The 25,931-nt window shown below is 37.8% G+C and overlaps 1 protein-coding gene across 2 annotated transcripts in view; it reads right to left on the minus strand.

The window, feature by feature from the left end:
• Nucleotides 1-25,931, minus strand: part of CRYBG3 (crystallin beta-gamma domain containing 3) — a 114,093-nt gene that overhangs the window by 42,959 nt on the left and 45,203 nt on the right. The window contains exons 5-14 of one of the 2 annotated variants that reach the window (XM_079921991.1): nt 24,259-24,303; nt 23,905-24,020; nt 22,204-22,351; nt 16,992-17,128; nt 15,608-15,722; nt 14,417-14,452; nt 12,119-12,252; nt 8,519-8,645; nt 634-776; nt 402-528 (exon numbers count right to left, since the gene is read on the minus strand). In XM_079921991.1, coding sequence (XP_079778117.1) covers nt 402-528; nt 634-776; nt 8,519-8,645; nt 12,119-12,252; nt 14,417-14,452; nt 15,608-15,722; nt 16,992-17,128; nt 22,204-22,351; nt 23,905-24,020; nt 24,259-24,303 — 1,128 coding nt within the window. Of the gene's footprint in view, nt 1-401; nt 529-633; nt 777-8,518; nt 8,646-12,118; nt 12,253-14,416; nt 14,453-15,567; nt 15,723-16,987; nt 17,129-22,203; nt 22,352-23,904; nt 24,021-24,258; nt 24,304-25,931 lie in introns of those variants that run through there. The other variant, XM_079921992.1, reaches the window with a different exon arrangement.

The following is a 25,931-nucleotide window of genomic DNA, read 5'->3' on the forward strand; positions in this document are numbered from 1 at the left end:
ATTCTCCCTTCCCCTGGTCCCTCAGCACTGCCTACACACTTCATTTCCTCACTAGTCATACCATAAGCAATTGTGCATATGCCTGTCTTCTCTAAGAGACTGAGACAGGGCAGTCTTATTCATCTTTCATCTCCAGTGATCAGTCCTGTCTGACACAGCAAAGGCACTAAATAAATGCTACTGAATGAACTGATCAAATTACAGAGTACCTAATCATCGAGGTGCTAATGCCAATCTACTAGCTCTCTATGGAATCTGCAGAAATCCATATGCTGTTTCATTTTCTCTATAGATACATACAAAATAATCCAACAGCTCCACTTTTACAAAAGCCTGTTCCATGTGTTCAATTGTATGCCATTACATGTCACTGGCATTGGTTATGTTCACATTTAACTCACCAGTTGGATAGGTCGTATTGACATGATTATATTATTTGATCCTCCCCAGTCAAAAAAGCATTTGTATTTCCCTTTCTCTAAAATGTATTGTTCTCCACAGAAGAACTTCTGCTGGTAGGCAACCCATCTAGCAGGATAAAAAGTAAAAAGAACTGAGGTGACACAGAATCGAGCAACCAATAATTTTAAACACCAAAGAAGCTCTAGGTTCTCAGAATAGGAGACAACTTACACGCCACTTTTAACGTGAATGGATCTTGTTTCACTGCCAAAACCCATTTCTTCTAAGTCAGAAATTTCCTGATTTGTAATGTCAATAAACTTTCCACTTTCTAGATCAGATTCAAACAGTGTGATAGAAGATTCTATGAAATTCTAAAAGGAAGAAGAGGAAAGTTTAGGAGAACAATGGTATTTTGTTTTACGGATTGCTGTATTTTAGCAAATTTTCACATACTTGTGGGATGATTTTCACACAAATAAATCCAGGAAGAATTTTAAATGGCACTGAAAACAATTTTAATAGTCACTACTCCTATATACTTTAAAGAAAAAAAATAAGTCTGAATTTACTTTAATCAGGAAAACACATTTTTATGAAATTGGAAATTAGTCAACAGTTAGTAAATTGCCAGGACTTACAGACTATCACATATGACACTAAATGTAAAGGAAACTAAAGTCTCACTTATGCCTAAAAAGCAAAAGCCATATGAACCGAGAAGTAAACACACAATGTACTGTGGGCATTGTGGGAGAGGATTTTATGAGCTTAAATGTAACAGAAAAAATAAAATCCGCTTGACAAAAAAATTGTTCTTTAAAAATTAAAATCAGAGGACATCTCTGTATAGTCAGACGGCATATTTAAAACAAAAATAACAGAAAGATTCTAAGACCCAACTTGACCATCAGCAAAAGGCACACATAATTCACAAAAAAGATTAATGTTAAAAACAAACAAATGTATAATTTCACTCATAAAAATGAAGAAATTCAAATTAAAACAGATACAATTTCACTTTTTAAGTTAAGAAAGATCTAAAAACCCAGTTTTACCAGGGAACGTTCCTGGTGGAAATATAAATTTTACAGCTACTTTAGAAAATAATTTAGATATATATTTAAAAGACTGAAATTGATTACATTCTTTGAGTCTGAAATTCCTTTTTTCTTAAGTTTCCTAAAACTAAATGATAGCCAATTTATATGCAAAGATGAATTATTTATCATAGCGAAAAGCTGTAAAAAGTGTAAATGCCCCAAAGATTTACAAACATAAACCTTTATGCATCCAGTGCTTGATGGAATAAATACTTAAGCAGAGTTTTTAACAAGCTAACAGTTAAAAATTATATCATACACTTACTAGTGGCCAGGAGCTTTACATGCCTTATTTCCAATGTGATTATATTACTATCACTCCCATTTTACAGCTAACAAAACTGAGTAACTTGCCTGATATAACACAGCTACTGAGTGGCAGAGATTCAATTTGAGTCCAAATCTGTCTATTTGTCTACTCTAAACTCTTAATTACTGTCAGATATAAATGTAAGGATGAAACAGTAGGACAAAAACTAAAACTTAAAAACTTGGTAAGATTACAAGTTCTCAAAAAAACCCCAACTTTCATCAAAAAAAGACTAGAAGAAAAAAAAGAAAATACCAAGACTGGTTAACTTTGGGTCCAGAAGTTGAACAATTTTACCCTATATTTTTTTCAAAACTTTATAATAGGTATATTTTTAAATGGAAAATACAGAATGCATTAAAAAAACAAAACAAGAGGGACTTCCTTGGTGGTCCAGTGGCTAAAACTGCACTCCCAATGCAGGGGGCCGCGGTTCAATCCCTGGTCAGGGAACTAGATCCTGCATACCCCAACTAAAAGATTCCCACGTGCCGCAGCTAAAGATCCCGCGTGCTGTACCTAAAGACCTGACACAGCCAAGTAAATAAATAAATATATTTTTTAAAAAAACAAAGACTCTTCCTTTCTGCCTACTATATTTCATTGTTTGTAACTCAAGTCTTAGACCTATGGAAAAAAGTTATCAGCTTCTATACATCTCAAACACTATCAAATTTCTCATTATGATTATTATTATAAATATTATCTAAGATTTCTAGTATAACCATTCATTTTACATGAACAAGCAAAACAGTGTCCAATAAAAACAAAGCACCTATGAGGAGAGAAAGAAAATACATTTAAAAAAAAATTCTCTTGCACTTACAACTTGTCAAGTTTGAAGGATTTAAAAACTGCTAACACAGCTGGGTCAAATTTCATTTGAAATTTTCAAAGATAAAGGCTTTTTACCAGAAATTTTTATTATAAAATAATTTCTAACCCATATTCGTGTTCTCAATTCCTGCTTGAGAGTAAACATGTGCAACCTGAGAACACCTGTCACCTTCATTACTTTCTCATGGTTCTCAAGAAAACGGGAGCAGGGTGGATTTACTCTTCATGACTCCCACCATCCCTCATTTTATTAATAGAACACTTTTCAAAACACTTGCACTTGTTATCTCTTTTGAGCTCCCCTTAAACCCTTATTTTACATATATATGTGTATATATACTCATATATATACATATACGTGCACATATACACAGATGTCTATATCTATCTTGTTACAGATATAGATCTGCCATTTTCCAGACACAAATCTAGAATATACATATATTAAATCAAGGCTTCAACATCCTAGAAGAGATTTGCCTTAAGGTGTCCAGGACAAGCCTCCCCAATGACATTTTACAGCCTGGGCGCCACATCAACAAACCTGGTTATATTGACAACATAAACTTCCATCATCCAAGGAACACGAACATGCCTCTGTTTCTTGCAACCTGAAAGTGTGTAAATAGCTCCAGGCGGCTGTGAGAATACAATGCGGTAATGACAACTGAAGGCGCCCATCTGGGTCCTGGTCAGGAACTGGTATCAACAGCTGCCGACCAAGTCAGGCCCCATGACAATGGGCAGGTCTTCAGCAGCTCTCACACGTGGACCCCTCCTCCCATACTCTGGTGATTCTGGAACGCTCCATCTCTGCTTTTATCTCCTCTGCCCCTACAACTGTTCTCTACTCCCTGTTAGGGTTGTAGGAATTGAGTGGGGATAAGCTGACATAAACCATGGGTCACTGCGTCACGCTGGAGTGAAACGGGACAAAGACAAGCACAGATATGTGCACATGTGCTGGGACTGTGCCTTTTCATTGAGAAATCACTTGTGTTACGGTGTCATGGACTCTACTTGAGCACTGATTTGCACAAAGCCTACTGTGTGGGTCGTGGGAGAGTGGCGGCAGTGAGGAGGGTGAGCTGGGAAGCAGGCTGAAGGCGCAGGCCATTTGGCAATGATGCAGCCGGGAGCTGAGCAGAGGAGGAGGGACCCACTGCCACAGGACGCAGTGCCGAGTACAAGTGCTGGCAGCACATGGGTTCACAAATAAATTTACTCATGTGGCTTGAGTTTGTGTCCTTCCTACTCTGGCTACCATTCCCAGAGACGTGGCCAAAGGCCACAGGAGACTCCTAAGTGACATCGTTCTCTTTTTTAATCTCCTGCTTTTGTGTATTCATGCCTTGTAGCTTCTGCCTTCCATCTTTTTCTAAGTATGTTTCTGAGCCAGGCTTTGGTCTTTGACCCCCTCTGCATTTTTCACTCAAACCTACCAAATATACAGTATCTGATCCAGTTGACTAGTTGCCATCAATATGGTGTCCCTGCTGGTCAGAGTTCTTAACTCCAAGCCAAATCCACTCATCTGGGGCTAAATCTCAAGGGTCACATGTATAAAGTATGGGATAAAATATGCCAGAAAACACAAAAACAAAAAACCAAAACTTCTAACTGCCTTGCTCAGGAGGTGACTGCCACAGGACACAAGTCCTGTGAGGTTACTAGGTTATTCTAGGTTATTATCATTCTGACTATAAGCACAATTACATAATACTTAAATTTATCAAGTAACTTTGAAAGTCACACAGATTTAAGTGGAGCTCTGTTGCTCCAGAAGGATGAATAATGATGTAACAACCTCAAATCTGTACTCCGTTTTGTATTTTTAAAGAACTTAAATCCAATGAAAAATCTGGGTAGTCTAATATGGTTTCAGGTACAGTACTCCCCACTGTTAGAGCAAGCTAATGAGCCATTGCTTCAGGACCAAAAATAAGTCTTAAGGATCAGTAATTTGATTATTCTTAAATTCCATAAAATCCCTCAGCTCATTGGGCCCTGGAACTCTTAGGCTACAACCCCCCAGGGTGGGCAGCGTAATACGAGACACCAGCTGGGATCTGGTGTATCCATTAATTTAGGAGACATAACAGTGTCTGCTGCACACCACCTGGTTTCAGAGATCTGAAAAGAGGCCCCAAGTCTGAAAATCATATCAAAAGCAAATCCAGAAGTTAGGCTAGTATGAAACTGAGGAAAAACAAGCATCCCAAGAAAGTTTTATAGAGGAAACCAAGGAATAAAAATTCCTTCTTTAATCCCTGAAGTCTAAATACTGCTATATTCCTTCTGGTCCTTTTCGCTTTAGAAAGTAATCAACTCCAAGTCAACATATCTGCCTGACTCATTTGGAATTAGAAACACATTTCTGGTTGTCCTCTCCAAAGCAATCCATGACACAGATCACATTATCCCTAAGGAACATATCCAGAATCTGACCTTCGCAGATCCAGAGTGTTCCACGCACTACAGCCAGGATGTTAGAAGACTGCATTGTGTTATGCAACTTTTCTGTCCTCTATTTTCTATTATTTCAGCTTAGATCTTAAATGCAGTGCTTCACTCTTCCCAGGTGAGAGACCTCTGAGAGTCTACATGGGGAAAAGATGTCTCACATCAACTCTGCCTGCTAATCACATAGGTTGACATAGGTGACAACCCCAAGAGCTTTAAATCCTATTTCTAACAATACTGTATCATATATTTAAAATTTTCAGAGGGTAGATCTTATGTTGTGTCTTACAGCACAAAAACATTAATAATAATTATAAACAGGGCACGAGGAAACTCTGAGAGGAGATGGCTATGTCTATGGCCTTGATGGTGGTGATGGTTTCATGGGTGTATACTTATTCCCAAACTCCTCAGTTGTATACAAAAAATATGTACAGATTTTTACATGTCACTTATACCTCAATAAAGTGGTTTTTAAAAAAGAACTCCTCCCCAATTATATGCTATACCTGGAGAGTATAAAATATTTCATCTGAAAACATTTTCGTGAACATACATTTAAATTATAAATAATCTGAAAATTATGTAAATATTTATTTATATTTATACATGTGTAGTAGTCTGCAGAGTAACTATATATTTATAGCTACAAATGAAATGCTAATAATCCTTTGGCTGAATGAAATTCCAGCTTTCTACTCTTGAAGTGCTTAAATTTTTTACTCTAATCATTCTGTAATAAAGGAAAATGGGTAATACGACATGGGCTCTAGAGTAAGACAGACTGCCCCTCAAATCACAGCTCCACACTCGGGCACAGTACTGAACATCTTAGATCCTCAGCTTCTGTATCTATAATATGGGAATCGTGAGTCTCTATCTCTTCATTTTTGTGAAGATTAAGTGCATGTATGCATGTAAAGCCATTAATAAGTACCTGAAAATGTTAGGATTATTATAATGAGGATTATGCTAACATCTTTACAAGGTAAACTAGTCCTAATTTTTTTTTTTTTTTTTTTGGCTGTGTTGGGTCTTCGTTGCTGTGCGTGGGCTTTCTCTAGCTGCCGCGAGCAGGGGCTACTCTTCGTCGCGGTGCGTGGGCTTCTCACTGCAGTGGCTTCTCTTGTTGAGGAGCACGGGCTCTAGGGGCGCGGGCTTCAATAGTTGTGGCGCACGGGCTTAGTTGCTCTGCGGTCTGTGGGATCTTCCCCGACCAGGGCTTGAACCCCTGTCCCCTGCATTGGCAGGCGGATTCTTAACCACTGTGCCACCAGGGAAGCCCCATAGTCCTAATTTTTTAAAAATCTAATTTAAAAAGATTTTCTTTGAAGGAAAGTCGTACTTATTTGTACAAAAACTGTGACATCATTTTTGTAAATACCCAAAACTTTTGTTTGCAGAGGTAATTGACATGCCAATCTCTGCTAATTTTTCCAATATATTTTATCATAGACTGTCTATATCAAACATCTCCTAAAATTTTAGCTACATAGTTATACAGTATTTTTAATTTTTACATTTTCTACTATTGGGAGAGTTCAACTAGTGAAATCTTGGGGTTTTGGTTTGTGTTTTGCTTGTTTTAGTCATAGTCATCTTTGGAAGATACCATCATATTCGCTGCTGAACATTTCTAGGAGCAACACTTCCACCCAACTCTTTTTTTTAAATCAGGAGGGAAAATTTTAAAAATTACTCAATACTAGGTGGAAGATGCTTTGAATCACAACCCTTAGCTTCCTCGACGCGTGTGGTCACAATGACCTAAAAGAAAAAAAAGGCTGTATTGTGTTTTGTCTGGCTTGCCTTTTAGTGCTCAAGTAAGGAGTAGCTATGTAGAGGAAACCCGTGGCCCTTGTACATTAGAATTGTGAACTAAATACCTCAAAAGCTATCTATCCATTGCTCATGCAAACTCAGTGCCCAATCTTCAGTGGACTGTGTTACATTTCTTTTTGGTAGAACCGGTTTCCAACTCACTTTCTTACTAACAATGATCACTCATGGGAAAAAAAAAAAGCTCTCCTGTTCCCTGTGCTGCTTCTCTCCCATTTGGGCTCCTCATGCCTGAACAGGTGAGGGTTTGCACCAGTGGTGTTGGTGGCCCCCGGCAGACAGAAACTTAAGGAACAGAGCACATAACCCCTGTGCTCATGCAAAGCCCACGTGGACCCAATAATCACCCTTCACTTCATTATCAATTCCTTCTAAAGGAGGCTTTGGAGGCCATGCCAGATAGCTTAGAGTTTATATGGGTAAAGATTATTTTGGAAATACACTGCGGTGGTATAACTCCTGAATTATGAGAAAACATGCCCCTCTGAACACACCAAAAAAGTCTCCAGAGCTGGTCAGAAAAATGAGCAACATTTGAGAAGCCCTGATATCCTGCAGAACTCTCTAACATCAGCTTCTGCCTGGAGTCCTGGAACATTCTAGACCTCCTGCCTCCAGGCTTACTTACCTTCTTCACCTCATGCCAAGAAGGTCAAGAAAAAAAGTGTGGGCTCCTCAACATGGCATATAAGGCCCTTCGTTATCTGCCTCTGTATTCATCTTCCCAAAGTTCTGCCTAATATCCCGACTTTGCTGCATTTCCAAAACACACCAGGTTCACTGACATGAGGGTTTCTCAACCTCAGCACTATTTGCATTTTAGGCTGATGATTCTTTGTGGTGGGGGGCTGTTCAGTGAATCGCAGGGGTTTAGCAGCCTCCCTGGCCTCTACCCGCTAGATGTCAGTAGCATGCCATACCACCCCCCGCCCCAAAGTCATAACAGTCCAAAATGTCTCCAGACACTGCCAAATGCCCCCTAGGTAAGATCACCCCCAGCTGAGAACCACTGGCTTACATCCTTGCCTTTTTATATGTTAACCTCTTGCTGAAACACCTGTCTTTCCTCTTCACCCTGTCCCCAAATTTCTTCACTTGGCTAACTCTCAAACTTGAAATTTCAGCTCAGCTGCCCTCTTTTCCTCTCTACTTCCAAGGGGAAGTACTTGACCTTTCTCTGGGTATCCTGAGTACTTTGTGCTTAATCCAGTCATAGTCAAACAATATCAAACATTTATATAGGTGCTATCTACCCTATCACTGCCTGCTCTGCGAAGGCAGGGACTGAGTCTCTGGCCACCATATCTCCAGCACCTGACACAATACATCTAACAAAGCAGGTGGTCAAAAACGATTATGGAATCAATGGATGAAAACTAAACATAAATATTCTATATTAATCATGGCAGTTAAGAAAGGCATGCAAGTCACATAAGCCGTTCAGTTTAATGCTCTCAGGTATTAGAAACATTTTATAATCTTATGTTCTACCAGAGGTCATATCCAGTTTACATGCAGAGCTAAAAAAGAAAAAAGAAAATTAAGAACAAGGAGGCTAACTCACAGCTTGTAAGTACCGGAAAGACAAGATGGAACCACTTAACGCGCCACAGGCACTACTGTCTTCAAAATCTCCTTCTTCAAGCAAGAACTGCTGGCCTTTAAAATGTTCTTTTTCATAGGCAACCCACCTAGAAATACAGAGGACATCCAACTGAGTCATTGATAAAACTGCAGGCAAGAACGCAAGAGAGGAAATCATCATAAAGCACCGCGTTGCACATCACCGTATTTTAAAAAGCAACACGTTTATTTTGCTACCATTTACAGAGACAAACAAATGGTGTATGCCTCATGGATCAATAGTTTTTATAGTTTGGAGGCTTTTCCCAACAAAAGCTTAACTGTTGTAGAACTGCGACAGAGGAACTCTCATTAAATGTTTGCAGCATGACCCGATACTACATCTCAACATGGTCGGAGAATAGTTTGCCGAGTAAAAACTAATGGAAAGCACAAATAGCCAATGAGAAATAGTGCAAGCCCACACTGAGATTCAAAGATAATCAGTCTTATTTTTCTGATTAAGCTCTGCTGGAACCCCAGAATGATTACTATATTAAATATTTATTTAGGGTTTAAATCAAAGGAACCCGTCACCAGCTTCAGATCTGAAACACATTACAGGTGGGTTTAGCAAGCAAGAACTGGGAAATGCGACTGGGCTGGTATTAGCCCTCGTGGCCTAAGTATATACAAAGACTCCTGTAAATATGTATGGGTAGGAAATGTTGCTCCCACTAGTTTATCAGTGGTGATAATGGAAACTGGAAGCACTGTGGCAGTCTTTCCAGGGACACAGGTTTCTTGACTTCTAAAATTATCAGTACAGAACACTGATAAACACCGTTAGTCATTAGTCCTCCAGGAAACTTACCTTTATTTGGAGCAATCCACAGTAGCTAACGCAACGTGGGCATAGATGGTTCAAAACACACGTTGACCTGATTAAATCTGCCTTCAGCTGGCACTGTGTAACTAGAGTGGGACCCCCTCCAATGGGGCAGATTTCAAGGGTGACTATTTTGGGCTCCTGGGTTAGGGACCTCTGAATTCTGGAGCTTGACAAAATGAAGCCAGGTAGGGCTGACTACAATTATTTTGGGAAAATACAAGGAATATCCCAAAGAACCGTTTTCATAGGGTACAAAAATAACAGTAGCCACTCAGTAACCATGAACCTGTCTCCAATTTCCTTAGTGCATATGGCAGGGTAAGGGTCCACATGAGTTGGAAAAAACATTTTATACATCTTCATTAATTTGTAATATATAAAGAAACTAACATTATTTTATTCTTAAACTATTATGTGAAAATAAATTTCACACGAGAACTTTCAAATTCTAAGTTTACATAAATGTAGCTATTCGAAACATGCTTTTAATACACCTGAATGGGAAAAATAATATAAGATATAGAAGATCTAATATTAAAGGACAGATCAGCAATTATTACATAATGACAGTTCAAAAATCTTCTGCCCAGCTTTTCTCAATAGATAAAGTTTTGATTAGTATTCAATTTATATATCTGGGATATTTAAAAATAGATGTTATCTGAGAAAAATTAAGACACATCAACCTCACTTTCCCTAGACTCCTCAAGACAAGACAGAGGTGAGGAAGAGTTCCTATTACTTACAGATAAAGTTCAAAAGTTAAAAGTGAAAATAATGAAATAGAGAAGCAGTAAAACGAAACAAAAAAATAGTAGAAATTGTGAAAAACTAACGAAGTCAGTTGTTCACCTTTAAATTAGGACATCACATTTTTCTCCTGCAGGTGTCATATAAAAAATGAAAGTGTGTATACTGTTTTACCAGCATAATATTTTGAGATTTTTATAAAATAACTGCAAATACACTCAGAAAATAACAATTCAAATCACTATATAGTTAATGATAAAACCATTCAGATCCTAAAGGAAAGAAAAGGCAAAAAATATTTTATATCAGGATTAACAAGAAGCATGTGTGTCCACAGATCAGAGAACACTGTTAACTAAATACAACACAATAAAAATCTGTTTATCTAAAAGAGCTGTGTTTTTCAAGCCTCTAATAAAATTTTTAAATTCAAAGATAAGGAATTAGCTGATTACTAATATGTCAGACTCAGACAGGCTGGAACCTGGGACCCTTTGCTGCAGTGCTGCAATGCTTGCACCTGAACAAACCTCTCCTGGAGCAACAAAATACAAAGAAACTATATGGGACTAAAAATAACTGAGTACATGTGCAGTTGGGGCAAATTCTGAACAAAAGATACAAAGAGACCAAAAAACACAACTGCCACTTTTGAAGTGCCTGGAGCAAAGGCAGGGGGCTGGGGAGCAAAGGCAGGGCACTGTCCATGCCCCCTGCACACACCACCACCTAAGGGGTGGGCAAACTACCTAAGCTACCCCTCGGGCTCAACCCCTGGACACACCCTTACCCTCACCCCATATAAGGAACAAGCTCACCACCCGCTCAGGGAGTGAGTAAGAAAGGGAATTTGTTGTTTGTTCTCTCTCCCTCCCTGCTACAGCAGGGGCCCCAGTGAAGCCTTGCCTGAATTTCTTGTCAGCCTCCTATTGAATAAAGAGGCCAAGAACCCTGGTAAGTAACAAGACTAATTATGGACATGACCTACATATCTAATGCATCGCATACTCTCTTATATTTCCATTTTGGCTAGTGTGGCCATTGCTTGATTTATTGTCAGAAATTGCAAAGGTTAAGTCTCTAAATGTAGACCCTTGACTGATCTTAAACAAGTTATTTAACTTCTATGAATAAAATATTTGAGCAGCATCTTTTGCTAGAATAGCATGAACAAGTTATATGATGTTATTACTGCAAATAATACGAGATATGGATGTTTAAATTAAACTAAACCATCATTCCAAACAGTCCAACCTATCAACAGAGAGACTAACACAATGGGTCTGAAGGAAGTCTAGCACTGAGTTGACAATGGCAAATAAGCTATGAGGAAGGCTTCTTCTCTATGGTTTTACCTGCCAGGATACAAAGGCACATCACAGGTGCAGTCATGGATTTTCTGGGGTTCTTGCCCCAGTAACTGCCGATTGAGACTAGGATAGCAGCATGATGGTTACACTTGGGTTTGTACTTAGAAGTTCTTAGGGAGCTTTCTTAAAACAATGCAGGGCCAGAGGATAACCAGTGTCAAGAATCCTCGACTTTGTAAACACACAATCCAGGCTACTTCTTTAATGAGGGAGGACTCACTGCCAAGATGCTCAGCACAGAAAGTCAACTAAGGTAGAATAGGGGGTAAAAACTGGGGCTCTCATTCATGTGCACGATCTGTCAAAAAGTAATTTTATCTTGCAATTCTTATCTTCTATATTGTGTTTAGAAATACTAAGTGTTTAAGTTTTAGAAACTGTTTTCTTCATTTAATCTATCTCAAAATCTCTAATACTAACAAGAGTTCACAGGAAGCTGTCAGTAACTAATATTTTTTATTTCCCACATTTCAGAAGGGATGTATAGTTTTAGACTAAGGTAGGTTGTTTTTTGCTCTGCTTAGCACGTGTTTTGTGCCGATCTTCAAAAATCGACAACTGAGTCACATATTGAAAATATAACACTCACACTCCACCGATGACACGCATTGATCCAATTCCATGAAAGTCTACATCATTTTTTAAAAAATTAGGGACAGAGTCTACATGTTCACTAAACTCTTTGGCCTGTCCATGGAAGTGAGGTTTTTCATAAATAATAACCTGAAAAATATGAAAGAAAATTACTTAGCAGGCTCATATTTTAGAATAGATACATACTGATTCACTTAAGTGACACTAAAGGCCACAACCTGAATTAAGGGCCACTGTCCATTTTCTTCATTAATACATACTCAAAATATAGCACGCTGTCTGACATTCACAAGGAATATGTGAGTCTTTATCATCATAAAGCTAAAACATCTTGATAATATGTTTCTCTCGTATCACTATACTCAAGCATGATTACATTGTTCTAGTTACCCAAATCCTAGGACCATCTCATGGAGTAAACTGTCTTATAACTGGTTCTTGAATTATCTTTCTACGTTTTTCTCTCTGTTCAAAATTTGATACAGACCTGCCTTACAGTTATTTAATGTCCTCTATAAGAAATAAAAACTCTCTAGGGGTTCCAGGGCATAATGACAAATTATCTACTGGTTTGAGAGAACATGCTGTGTCTTGTAGCACTGCTTGTATGGTCACTACTAATCACTGAGAAGAATTAGATATGCAAATTCCTGAATTTAAATACAAAACTTCCTAAAAGTTTGAAATGATTGAAAGAATTTTGGTATTTTTATTGGATATTTGGTTCAAATGGGGGAGGAGGGAATGTAGTAGGAAACAGATTTCTAGTATTTCATTTACTTCAAACTTGGATTGGTAGTAGTTCTTCTCTTCTACCATTCTGATGCTCTTTACTTCCCAAACACAAGCTGCCCTTAGTACAGGAAAGTGATAAGAGTGATAACAGCGCTCATCTATCCACACTCTTATCACTTGGTCCTATTTATGGCTAATGGCATAATTTGTGTACAATTGGCAAATAAGACCCATGCTTAGACACACTGAACCAGCAAGTTATAGCTTCTGTATTAAAAAAACAAACTGAGAACATTATGCAGACTGAAAAAAATATGTAGTACTGTTCCTGCTGTTTTCTACGTATTAAATTTTCAGAGTGTTTATTGGAAGTGATGAAGTATTATTTGGGTTTAATACATGCTACATATGCTGAACACATTCAAACTAAGTAAGAAGCAATAATTTTTTGATGAGTAAGTCATAAGCCAACACCTAACAACGTAAAAATTGTGACTATCTAGGATAGCCATTCCTTTCACACACCTCTACAACTTGTCAGACTCCCAGCCTGTCGCACCTGAAATTCTCATTCAGCAGACAAGGAGATTGAGACATCACTCAGGGAGTGTCACAACTAACTGTGTCACAACTAATTCTGAAACTATTAGGTCACTGGTTCGAAACCTTGGTTGTATGTTAGAATCACCTAAGAAGCTTTGAAAAATTTTAACCACACCCCAGACCAAAAAAAGTATCTCTTCCAGTGGAACCCAGGCATAAGTATTTTTTTAAAGCTCACACATGTATGATTCCAACATACAGCCAAGGTGTATTAGAGATAGTCAGATACTAAGTTTTAAAAAACTCCATCTATGTGATTGAGAAAACGGTAGTCAATTCCAAAAATTAGGAAGCCCAGAAATGGGAAAGCTGGAGGAGTTGTGCCTTGTTTTGGAGGAGAGGAGGATGAATCCCTGTCTCCCTGCCTGTCTCTGGAAATGCTGTAACTTAATTAAACAGAGGGTTTCTTCCTATCTCTCTTTACCATAATTTTCTAATTCCATTTCTTTTCCTTTCCCAAAATGTACTTAATCCTGGCATTATTACTACCCCAGGTTTCATTGCCTCTACCGTTCCCTTCAGATACTCATACTTTCAAACTGACATCATCTCATAGGAGCTGCCTACACCTCCTTCCATCATCCTTGATCTCCATCCTCAGCATCACGCCCAAATGTCTGCCAGGTATTTCCACTTGAATGTCTAGCTGTCACCTCAACCACTCCACAAAACAAATATCAAACCTATCATCTTTCCACCCTGTTAGGAGGTACTTATTGGGTCTGACTAGGTTGTCAGAACAGACCTCCACCTTTGCATACTGAGCCCTCTCCTCATTCAAGCCTGGGCTCTCAGCAACCACTGTGTGCAGTCACTTCCCACCACCCCAATATGCATTAGCTAGCTATCATTAGCATACGTTCAGGTAATCATTTTTTTATTTTAATAGTCCAAAATACTTAAAGATTAATACTCAAACTTTTTAGCCTGCTACCAAAGTGTGTTTAAGACTCACCTTTAAGTTCATAGGCATTTCCACTTTCAGTCCACCCTTAAGATGACAAGAAATTTTAATATTAGACATACACATATTTAAAGTACTCAAAAGTAACTAAGTGATGTATGTAGGTTATATAAAAATCTGATCAGTGAAGATTACATATTAGTCAAATTTAAGTTGTGTATTTTAAAATTTAGAAATTTAAGTAGAGAACTCTACAGTGGTCAAAATCAAGTCAGACTACTCTACATCAGTGTAGATGGGGTAAGAAATCTTAAAAGATACTTTCTAGAGTATAACCGCTACAAGGAAGGAAACCAAACTTTAGTGCTTAAGTACATGTGACCAATTAAAGATTTAACCCCACAGCGGAGTGTCTCAAAACAGTGGAGCTGTTAGTAGATTTAAAACTTTCATCTGGCAGAGTACATTTCTAAACCACATAATACTAAATTGCTTCTCTACAATTGCTTGGGCTTTCTACATTAGAGAGAGCACTTCCTCTTCCAAGTTCTATCAACACGTCGTATCACACTTACTATCTTTGTGACCACAGGGGTGTAGAGCATAAAAGGTAACCCACTCCTCACAAAAGCTCTAGTTTATAATTTCCTTGTTTCCAATCGTACTCCACACTGTGATATTCCTTAAAATTTCCCAGTTTTTCCTGTTGCTTTTTTAAAGGCACAGCACAACCATAATGGTTTATCACATAGTATCATTTAACTGAAGTCTGCCCCTCAAGTAAAAATGTTTGCAACAAAATAAATCATTAATGCAGGCATTTATTACTTTTAAGAAGGCAACCATTGACAGAACTGCCCATTTATTATTAATGCTGAACTTATCATTCATTACTGCAATGGAAGAGTATAATTTCCAACAAGCAATTTTCTAATAAGCATCAAAAAAACAAATTCAGAACTTTTTAAAGTTTGCAAAATTTTCACAGAATACTACTATAAAGAAACTGCTTGTATTGTGATAAATTTAGCACAAAGTAAATTCAGACATCTGTCTTCTAGAAAGCATTAAAATATTTTCACACACACTGAAAGAAACAGAAACACAATGTATGAATAGTTTGCCCATTCAGTAGGATACATATACATTTCTCAAGACCGAGATGCATGACCAATCATCAGAGCTATCTTAATTTTGAATTCATGGATACTTGGGAAAATGCTTCTTTTTAAATATGCTTACCATTTGAAGTGGATGCAATGATTTCATTTCTGCTGCAGAAATCTCAGAGAGTCCATGGTCTTCCTCCAAAACTGTGGCTTGCCCCTTGAAATTAATATCTGGGTAGGCAAGCCAACTAAGTAAGAAATGAATGGTTGGTTAAAGTATAATAGGAATACCTTAATCTGGTTCTGTAAGAGTTGAAAGTTAAAAAAAAAAAAGCTACAAAAAGTAAAAGAAACCTCTGTCACAGAATTACACTAGTAAAACACACTCAAAGTGACATTGCCAGACAGCATATAACAATGAGTTAACAAGTTGTTAAGTACTTACATTCAGATACTATCCTAAGTTTATTATATGTTTTCCAAGCACTGGCATTGCTTTCTTTAGAATTTTCCAATATTTAAAAGGTGTGAAACAATTACAATTAGGATGTAACTGAAAAATAAAAACCATTCCACTATATTCCATTCTTTTTTAAACTAGGACAATAAGAGGTAGGGATTCCACTAAGCGTTTTATACCTTTGACCCACAGTTTTAGAATCAATATCAGTTCTTGGGCTGCCTCAGGAACAGCATTTGAAATAAGATTCCTAAAAAACCCATTTAGCAACCAGCTAAACTTGATAATTACAGACATTTCTCAGGATCATGTCAATTACTGGGTCTGCCCAACAGTTCTAATCTACACTTGGGGGAGATGAAGAAAGATGTCCAACAGTGACCCCCAAATTCGACACTAACCATCTCCAGAGCAGATGAAAATGCTGAAAGAGAGAAGCATCCATGTTGAACCAGACATCACAAAACTTATGATTTAAGCCAATCTGGGACTGAATTAAGATTGAATTTAGATCCACAGTCCTGAAGATACCTTTGGAATCAGAAAGGGCTAGTATCAAATCTAACGCTTACCAACTGGCAGCCTGGGACAAGCCACTTAATTTCCTCATTCATGACATGAGAGCAGCTCTACCTGTCTTCCAGGAATAGAGGAGTAATAAAAAGGTGCCATGTCCCTGGTCCTACGAGGCCCTCAATAACTATCAGCACTGAGACACTCTACAAATAGCTCAGGCTCCAGAACTTTAGGCCAGGAACATGTATTTATTTCTCAGTCCCACAGTCTGGTAGATGAAAAGACAATGGATGCATCTATCAAGAACTACGTCTGAGAATCTGTATCTGATCCTGTGAGTCACATACCAAAGACTTAATTGGATCCGAACAAAGACAGAATCTGTTTTAATCCCTGCAAAAGTCTTCCTTGGGTATCCAGAAGTATAAACAGTAAAATTAACTAAAACTTCAGAAATGTGTATGTCACCAATTGAAACATTAAACAAAAAGTTAACTTTGGTAACCAGCAATCACTGTAATAAAGAGAAACGGATACGTACACTCCTGACTTCACAGTAAGAGACACAGATTTGGGGATATTCAGCTCTTCCAAATTGGGGACTGCTTGCTGTAGGTAGATAGGACAACATGCTGGGTCAGACTGTGGGCAAAGTTCTATCTCTGGAATGCTGCAATCCTGAAAAAAAAATTGGCTTTGAAATATCTAGAGACACACACTCCAGTATTCTCAACACCCTGGACATGCAGTTACAATTATTCTCATTGTTCAGTTGAATTTCTATCCAAAAACAGCCTAAAGGAAGTACTGTTTCTCCTTACCAGTCTGTTAAAATAAATTTTTCTAAGGAGTTACGTTGATAACATGAAAATTATAAATATTATTGATTGAAAAAGTATTACTCCAATTCTCTCTGCTTTGTTTTTAAAAGTCTTGCTCCATTAACCAAGGTTCAGATTTACCAAACTATCTGAGTGCCAAGAGTCTGTAAGCCTTCCTTCTTAGAAGCATAACAAAGCCATAGGGAGGAAGGGAGTTAAATAAAAGCTGATCTCATGGGGAACATAAAAAATAAATAACAGAGAGGCACTGCTCCCTCAGCATGTTATCCAATTTACATTGACAAAAGAAATAGGAATTAGAGGTGAGGGCAAAGGAAATGTTTTCCTACTTGTGGTATTTATTTTCTTTAGTACAAGTTGGTTTGAAGAAGAAAGGCATTATGAAATTTGAACCTATACTCCGTCACACGTCCACGGTCACCATGTCCTGTCAAACTTTCCTTTAAAATTTCCACTGTCAAGGTTCTTCATCAAGGCCAAGACTTTGATTATGGGCCTAGGCCACCAGTCGAGTAAGCTTACTCTTTATAGAGCTGGGCCTGTGAGAACACCACTTCCCTCATCATAATCCTTGGCTCAAGACCCAAGCATTTCAAATTTATATTTCTGTTTTCCTTTCTATAATATGGCAACAACCCAGTGAGCTATACTAACTCCCCAAAACTCTTCAGTCATACTGGTATCCATACTACCTCTGCTTCTGGCCTCTCTAACCTTGGTAAATGTTTCCCTTATTGTAACTAAAGACAAAATTGTCTGTATTATTACTTACGAAAATCTTTTCTTAAATTTTATCAGAATATAGTTGATTTACAATCTTGTGTTAGTTTAAGGTGTATAGCATAGTGATTGTTTTATATATATATATATATATATATATATATATATATATATATATTCATTCTTTTTCAGATTCTTTTCCCATATAGGTTATTACAGAACACTGAGTGGAGTTCCTTGTGCTACACAGTAGGTCCCTGTTGGTTATCTATTTTATATACAGTAGTATGTACGATAATCCCAAGCTCCTAATTTATCCCTCCCAGCCACGTTTCCCCTTTGCAAACCATAAGTTTGTTTTTGGTAGTCAAGTCCTAACTCAAAAAAGAGCTGGGACGAAGTGAGAGAGTGGCATGGACTTATATATACTACCAAATGTAAAATAGATAGCTAGTGGGAAGGAGCTGCAGAGCACAGGGAGATCAGCTAGGTGCTTTGTGACCACCTCTAAGTGGAATAGGGAGGGTGGGAGGGAGGGAGATGCAAGAGGGAGGAGATATGGGGATGTATGTATACGTATAGCTGATTCACTTTGCTATACAGCAGAAACACACCATTGGAAAGCAATTGTACTCCAATAAAGATGTTAAAAAATAATTTAAAAATTTAAAAAAAGAATAATGGGAGAGACCCCCCAAAAATAAATTAATTTAAAAAAATACCTTATCATTTCTTAAAGAATCAAAACCACAATTATTTTTCTCTTCTCTAAAACTACAGATGTGCTTCTGTCTGAACACACAATCTATCTCAGTAATCATGAATGTTTAATTACACAACTCAAGTTTCAGTAGCATAATTCTCATCCAAGACATTGTGAAATTCAAATGATTGTGCTTTAATAAAATAGGTAAATGCAATAACAATTAGAGGTGACAGTTATTAAACAATTATATTTTTATTATAATCTGCTTTGCAATTTTAAAATTGCAATTTTCTGATTTTTTAATCTTTCTTCGAACTGAGTTCTCTTATTAATCGTTCTTAATCATTCTTATTAATATGTAAAAGCAAGCAAGTTGATACATCTTGTTTTCAGAAAGTTAGTTCTAAAATGCAGTACGGTAAAAAGGTATAACCTAAAATATCCTTTAAAGTATAAAAGGTATATTTCCTTCTAAAGTTTCATTTAAAAAACAGCCAGAAATCTCCAGAAGTCACCTGTCAATCTTCAAGACTCTTTTGTTTGCTATTAAAAATAGAGCTCTAGTAACATTATTTAAAATGCTGCCATACTAATGTTCCCCCAGGGATCTGAGGTACAGTAACAGAATACATAACTAAGTGTCTCACACAAATAAGTTTCCTCTGCATTGTGTTATACAAACAATGTTTGGGTGGTGTATTTTAAAAGGGAAAAAGCTAAGAGGCATGAGTCTACCACAACACAGAAGGAAACAGATAATGGAAAAAGCATAATGATGGCTAAAAAATTGAAAATAAAAATAAGAATGCTTATGCTCTCAACTATCTTTACTAGAGGACAAATTTTTTTCTCTAGTTGACTGAAAAAGATTTCACTGATGAGTTCTATTTTCTCCACGGTGGCTATTCACAGAAGTAATGTCTTTTGCAAGATTTGTATAATTCTTGACAAAGGCAGTAAACACTAGCAACTGAAGGGCGCCTTATGGTAACCTAGCAACAAGAAGCAGTTTACTCCTGGTAGAATTTATATGGCTTCCTCCCAGACTTTTCTAGTCATGATATACTTTATAATATCTTGGTGAAATCTACAAGCTTAGACTATTAAAGCGACTAGTAGGAATGGAGACAAAGCTATAGGAGAGAAACAGGGTGGGAATGAATTACAAAAACAGTAAGAAAAACTTGCCTCCACCTTACATGAAATACCTCCAGTCCCTGATCGAACAACAGATCTCTCTCTTCTCAGCTCATTAATGAGGGCACAACCTAAGTAACTTCTGAAAGAGGGAAATGTCATTCTTTGAAAATAAATATTAAATGCGTAATAAACAGAGTAATGCGCAATATTCCTTCTTTCTGTTTGAGAAAAGAAAGCACTTGACTCAAGACTCACTGCACTGCTACCCCACCTCCAGTTATTTCCACTGGGGGCAAAGATGACCCTTGAGCAGAATCTACAACTGCTGATGACTGATGGTATCTTCTGTTACTTGCTCTATCTATTCACGGCAAAACAAAGACATCATGAAAGTATTTTCTTTAAAGAACATTAAAAGTTTGACTACTCAGACTAGAGCCACTAAAAGATGCTGGAACAAGCTAAAGCTGGCGTAGGCCTAGGTGAATTTGGAATGGCGGCCAGGAAAATGAAGCTATCGATAGGCAGAATTTTGACAAGGTGGGAGAAAGGAAGCAGTTTGATGCCTGATTCTTGCTTTGTAAAATATTTAGAACAATGCTAATGCTTTTTCCATTCAATGCTCAATAGTTTTATTTTCCTTCCTCACTAATAGTTGCGAGCATGTCCAAGACAAGCGGGCACTAACACTGCAATTTAAAAAATGACTCCACAAACAAACAGTGGAAGAAGAAAAAAATGCAAGTATGACTTATTCTTTCTTATAATATATTCGAAGCAAATGGCGGAAGTGCAAATACCCATTTATATACCCAGGCTCAACAGATTGAAGTTTTGTTTGATTTTATTGTTGCTTGATTCTGGGTGGAGGTTGCTGCTTACAATACTTTATTCATCTTTTTTTTTTTTCCCCCACTATGCCTGGCACAGTGCCTGACATTCACAAGGCAGGCACAAAACCACACATTATTTAAATCTTAGAAGATTCCACCTACAAACTAATTATCTGTTTCAAGGAATTTCTCGTGAGTTAGCTAATTATGTGAGCACTCAAATGCTGCTTGCTGAGCTGAACTGCTTGCGATTAAATTCTTCAATGAAAACGAACACTGCCCTCTATGTTGTAGCCATCAATCTCCCTGAAGTACCAGCAAGCCACCAACATTCACCTCAGTATCTGACACATGTGGCTCTGTTAGGGACTCCCTCACATCTCCCGTGCTGCCTAACTCCTGTTCACTCAGTCAAGATGCCAATCAGGTACCACCTCCTCTGGGTGAGGTACCTCTTCTTCGAGCACCTGTAGGGCCCTGCGTAGTACTTCTCACATCATATGGTCATGTGATTCAGCTGTCTCTGACCTAGACTCTGAGCAATCTGAAGTACAAGACCGTACATCACTTGTATTTCTATTCCCAATGCCTATCACAGTATTAGGTCCAAAAGAAGACACAAACATTTGTTAGACAAAGGGTTGTTTAACAGTTTTGCAGAAGGTATTAACTCATGCAGACACTCTTTTATGATAATATGAGTTTTCCTGTATGTCCTCTTACTTTTCTATATGCTATCTGCAACTATCAAGGTTAAATAATGTTGATTCAAGTCATCATGATAGGGTCCACTCCAATTTAGACATTTTTAGCATATAAATGGAATCTCCATAATTTGAAAAATATATATGTCCACGACTGTCACAGGAGTCACTGCGCTAAATCATGGACTACATTACTGCCAAAGGAACTCTTAAGAATACATGGGAGAATTCTGTCATTATCACTAACTCACCCCTCCTCTAAACCACCAAGGCACTTCCCACAAAATGTTTCATTATGTGGCAAGACCTTCCTCATCTTAGTATTAAATAATATTTTCTAAACAGAAAATAAAAAAGCAACACTTTTTCGCTTCCTCTCCCCATCCTTCCTTCTCTAATTTCTTCTAACACTCGTCTCTCTCCCCCTTTCTCATAAACACCACACACACACACACACACACACACACACACACCCCTACAATGAGGAATAGAAATCTACACTAGAAAAAGATATATTTGTAAATATCTTATCCTAAAGATGTCTGGATGGTATACTCCTACTACTATTAAAACTACATATACATAACGTAACATTTTATGTGCCAGATTACATGTAATATTTTAAATTTTCATTCACTTAACACTTTATACATATCTGGTCAAAAAATTATCAATATGATATGAAGATTAATAAAATTAGCACAAATATTAGCAACCATTTCCTAGCATTGCTGGGCCAAAGTACAGCTTTACTACATGACAAACAAAATAAAATAAAAAATAGGGATAAAATCAACTGTTCCATTACCTTTAAGACACGTTTGATAGACCCCAATACAAAGTTTCTTTGTGGATGCTTTCTGTTCTGAAGGATCCAGTCATGATTTAACACCTTTTCCCCTTCTTCTAGTATACATTTCTGACCTTGGAAATGTGGTTTCTCATATAAAATCCAGCTGAACAAATATGAAAGCATGATCAGTTATAATTAATTTTCTAAGAAACGAGGCATAAAACAAATGATACTTATAATTCACAGACCATCTTCTCTACTTAAATTTTAATATCTGGGCTATTTTCCACTACTAGCATATAATCCTATTTTGAAACAATGATAAATATGCTAATGTAAGGATAAGCAAAGAGTGAAGAATAAAAGTGCACAGAACTTGGAAGTAATACTTCCTGAACACAGCACCACAGTCTATGCCTGTGCCTATATTTATGTATACATACACTTTACAGATGCTGTATACACATTTACATTAAAAACAATAGCTGGGGCTTCCCTGGTGGCACAGTGGTTAAGAGTCCGCCTGCCAATGCTGGGGACACGGGTTCGTGCCCCTGTCTGGGAAGATCCCACATGCTGCGGAGTGGCTGGGCCCATGAGCCATGGCTGCTGAGCCTGCGCGTCCGGAGCCCGTGCTCCGCAATGGGAGAGGCCACAACAGTGAGGCCCGCGTACCGCAAAACAAACAAACAAACAAAAAAAACAATAGCTTAACAATTCCAAATTCCACTTCTACCCTAATTTTCCTGTCATTGGACAATAGAGCACATGTGTCTCATTTTATAACATGAAGATACACTACACGACACTGCTTTAACGTGACTGACCAGTGGGTAACGCAAACACTGGACAAAGAAACTCTGGCCCCCACATGTCCAGGGGACATGGTCCATAATAACAAATGAGGTTTTCCATCATTTTTACACCATACAAAGAATCTTTCACTTCTTGAGCAGATCAGTGATACAAATGACTTTTTAAAAATTTATTTTATTTATTTTTGGCTGCATTGGGTCTTTGTTGCTGTGTGTGGGCTTTCTCTAATTGCGGAGAGTGAGGGCTACTCTTCATTGCAATGCGTGGGCTTCTCATTGTGGTGGCTTCTCTTGTTGTGGAGCACGGGCTCTAGGCACACAGGCTTCAGTTGTTGTGGCACGCATGCTCAGTAGTTATGGCTCACAGTCTCTGGAGCGCAGGCTCAGTAGTTGCGGTGCACGGGCTTAGTTGCTCCACGGCATGTGGGATCTTCCTGGACCAGGGCTCGAGCCCATGTCCCCTGCACTGGCAGGCGGATTCTTAACCACTGTGCCACCATGGAAGCCCGATACAAATGACTTTAAGCATGTGGCCTTCACATTCCTTAGTGTCCCACAAATTTTGAACTCATTTTCAAAGCTATGCTTTGTTCAATTGAAGCCTTCAACTAAACTTGCCAAATCTATCCTGCTAATAATGCAGTTACAAAATGGTACTGATTATATATACTGTATATATTAGGACTTACTACTTACTGCAGGCTGTAAGTACTAAAAACAACCTGTATTTTCTGTCACAGTAAATAAAGAGAACAATTAAGTTATAAAATACAAATAACGTTTCAAACAGTTATTCTAGAGGAAAAGGAATGTGACCTCAATACAAAAAACATAAAGCATAAACAGCAAGAAAACACTTAATTTAGGGGGAAAATGCTATAAATTTTAAGAGATCTCTTACCAGCCCCTTACAACCTTTATCAGTACCCCATTCGGAAAGGACCAAGATGTAGCATCGGGAATATTACAGTAGATCTCTTGTTTATATTTACTTCCATGGAGATCATAGATAACCAGCTGCAACACACAGTAAGTAGGCACAATAACTAATTTTAAGAATGCATTTAAAATTCCAAAATGTCCTAGAATGTAGAAAATAAAACATCCTAAATATATAAAAATATTACTTTAGATGCTAAACACTTGAGTAAAACAATCATGTTCTAAGTCAGTTAAAAGTACTTACTTTAAACTCCCAAACGTAAAAGTAACCTTACTTCTTTTATTTTAGTCTACCTAAGAAACTTGTGCTTACCTTCCCAGGTCTTGGGTTACACTTCAGAGTCTGTTTGTCAACATTCTGAAATAATAAAAGTGGAAGAAGTAAGCCTTAAGAAACATAAACAGAAAGATATACAGTTCACTTTCTTAGCGGTCACAGATCCAATTTATCGCATATTTATTTAGTGGGCATCATTACAAGGTGCACCTCTAGGTACTTTAAGGGATATAAAGGTAAATACAAAGGAAAATAAAGCTTTGTCTCTGCCCTCAAGAAGTTTATAGCTTAGAAAGGGGAAACAGGTGATCACATTCCCATGTCTCTTCTACGTGGGGGGATTAAGTTAAACCCTCAGGTAAAATACAATCAAAATGCCAAGTTATGGAAGTCAAGAGAAACGGCACCAGCATGGAGGTGAGGTGATGGCAGAAGAAGGTGCCCAAGAGGCTTGTGTGAAGTAGTGGTATGGAGCAGACCTTGAAAAACAGGACTTCAGTAAGTGAAAAAATGTGGCAGGTTGGTGTGGAGGTAGTAAAGAAAAAAATTACAGGAAGAGACCATCTTGAGAAAAAGTGCAGACTCTTACAAGGCGTGGAACCAGCGCACAAAGAGAGAACGCTGAGCAAACAAGACTTGGGGAACTCGTCATAGAGTGAAGAGGTTGCACTTGACTTAGTAGGAAACCAGGAACCATTAAAGAAACATTTCTTCAAATACCAAGCTTTCTTTTAAAAGGACCTTGCCTTGCAAGCTATTGGTTGGTATTCAAGTATTAGTACTTGCTACTAAGGGTATTCAAAGTACAGATACAGTCCTTGGGAATCCTAGAGAAAGTTCCATGATCTTGGAATGTCAGAAAGGAATGTCCTGAGACTTTCCTGGTGGTGCGGTGGTTAAGAATCTGCCTGCCAATGCAGGGGACATGGGTTCGATCCCTGGTCTGGGAAGATCCCACATGCCGCGGAGCAACTAAGCCTGTGCACCACAACTACTGAGCCTGCGCTCTAGAGCCCACGAGCCACAACTACTGAAGCCCACGTGCCACAACTACTGAAGCCCACGTGCCTAGAGCCTGTGCTCCGCAACAAGAGAAGCCGCCGCGATGAGAAGCCCGTGCACTGAAACGAAGAGTAGCCCCCGCTTGCTGCAACTAGAGAAAGCCTGCACGCAGCAATGAAGACCCAAAGCAGCCAAAAGTAAATAAATAAATATATTAAAAAAATAAAAGGAATGTCCCATATTCAATGAATAGTCTATAGTAAACATTTAAATATTTCTAAGTTGAAGAAAAGTGTAATTGAATTTCAAGACATTTTCCAGCTATAATGTTTTCATCTCCTTTTCTCTGAATTAGTCTGTTCATTGCCCTGCTATGTATGAACAAGAAGAAGACCAACTACAGTGAGAGACTGTTGTCAAGCAAAGACTTAAAATATTTTAAGTAGTTAAAGTATTTTTAAGTATCGTGAAATATTTTCTTGAGACACATAAGCTCAACAGCAAGTGACAATTTTTCTACATACAGTACCTTGAGAAACTCAGAAGGCTGTCACTTAATTTAGTTTGAAAACTAAAAATTAGCAAAGAACTGGGATATAACTTGCTTCTCTCTTATGCCTTTTAAATTCTGATGAAGCAATTTTGTTTTCTCAAATATACCAGTCCAGCTAAAATTCATGAGTTATGATACACTTCAAAGTACAAAG

The sequence above is a fragment of the Stenella coeruleoalba genome (genome assembly GCF_951394435.1).
Source record: "Stenella coeruleoalba genome assembly, chromosome: 5".
NCBI classification, from domain to species: domain Eukaryota; kingdom Metazoa; phylum Chordata; class Mammalia; order Artiodactyla; family Delphinidae; genus Stenella; species Stenella coeruleoalba.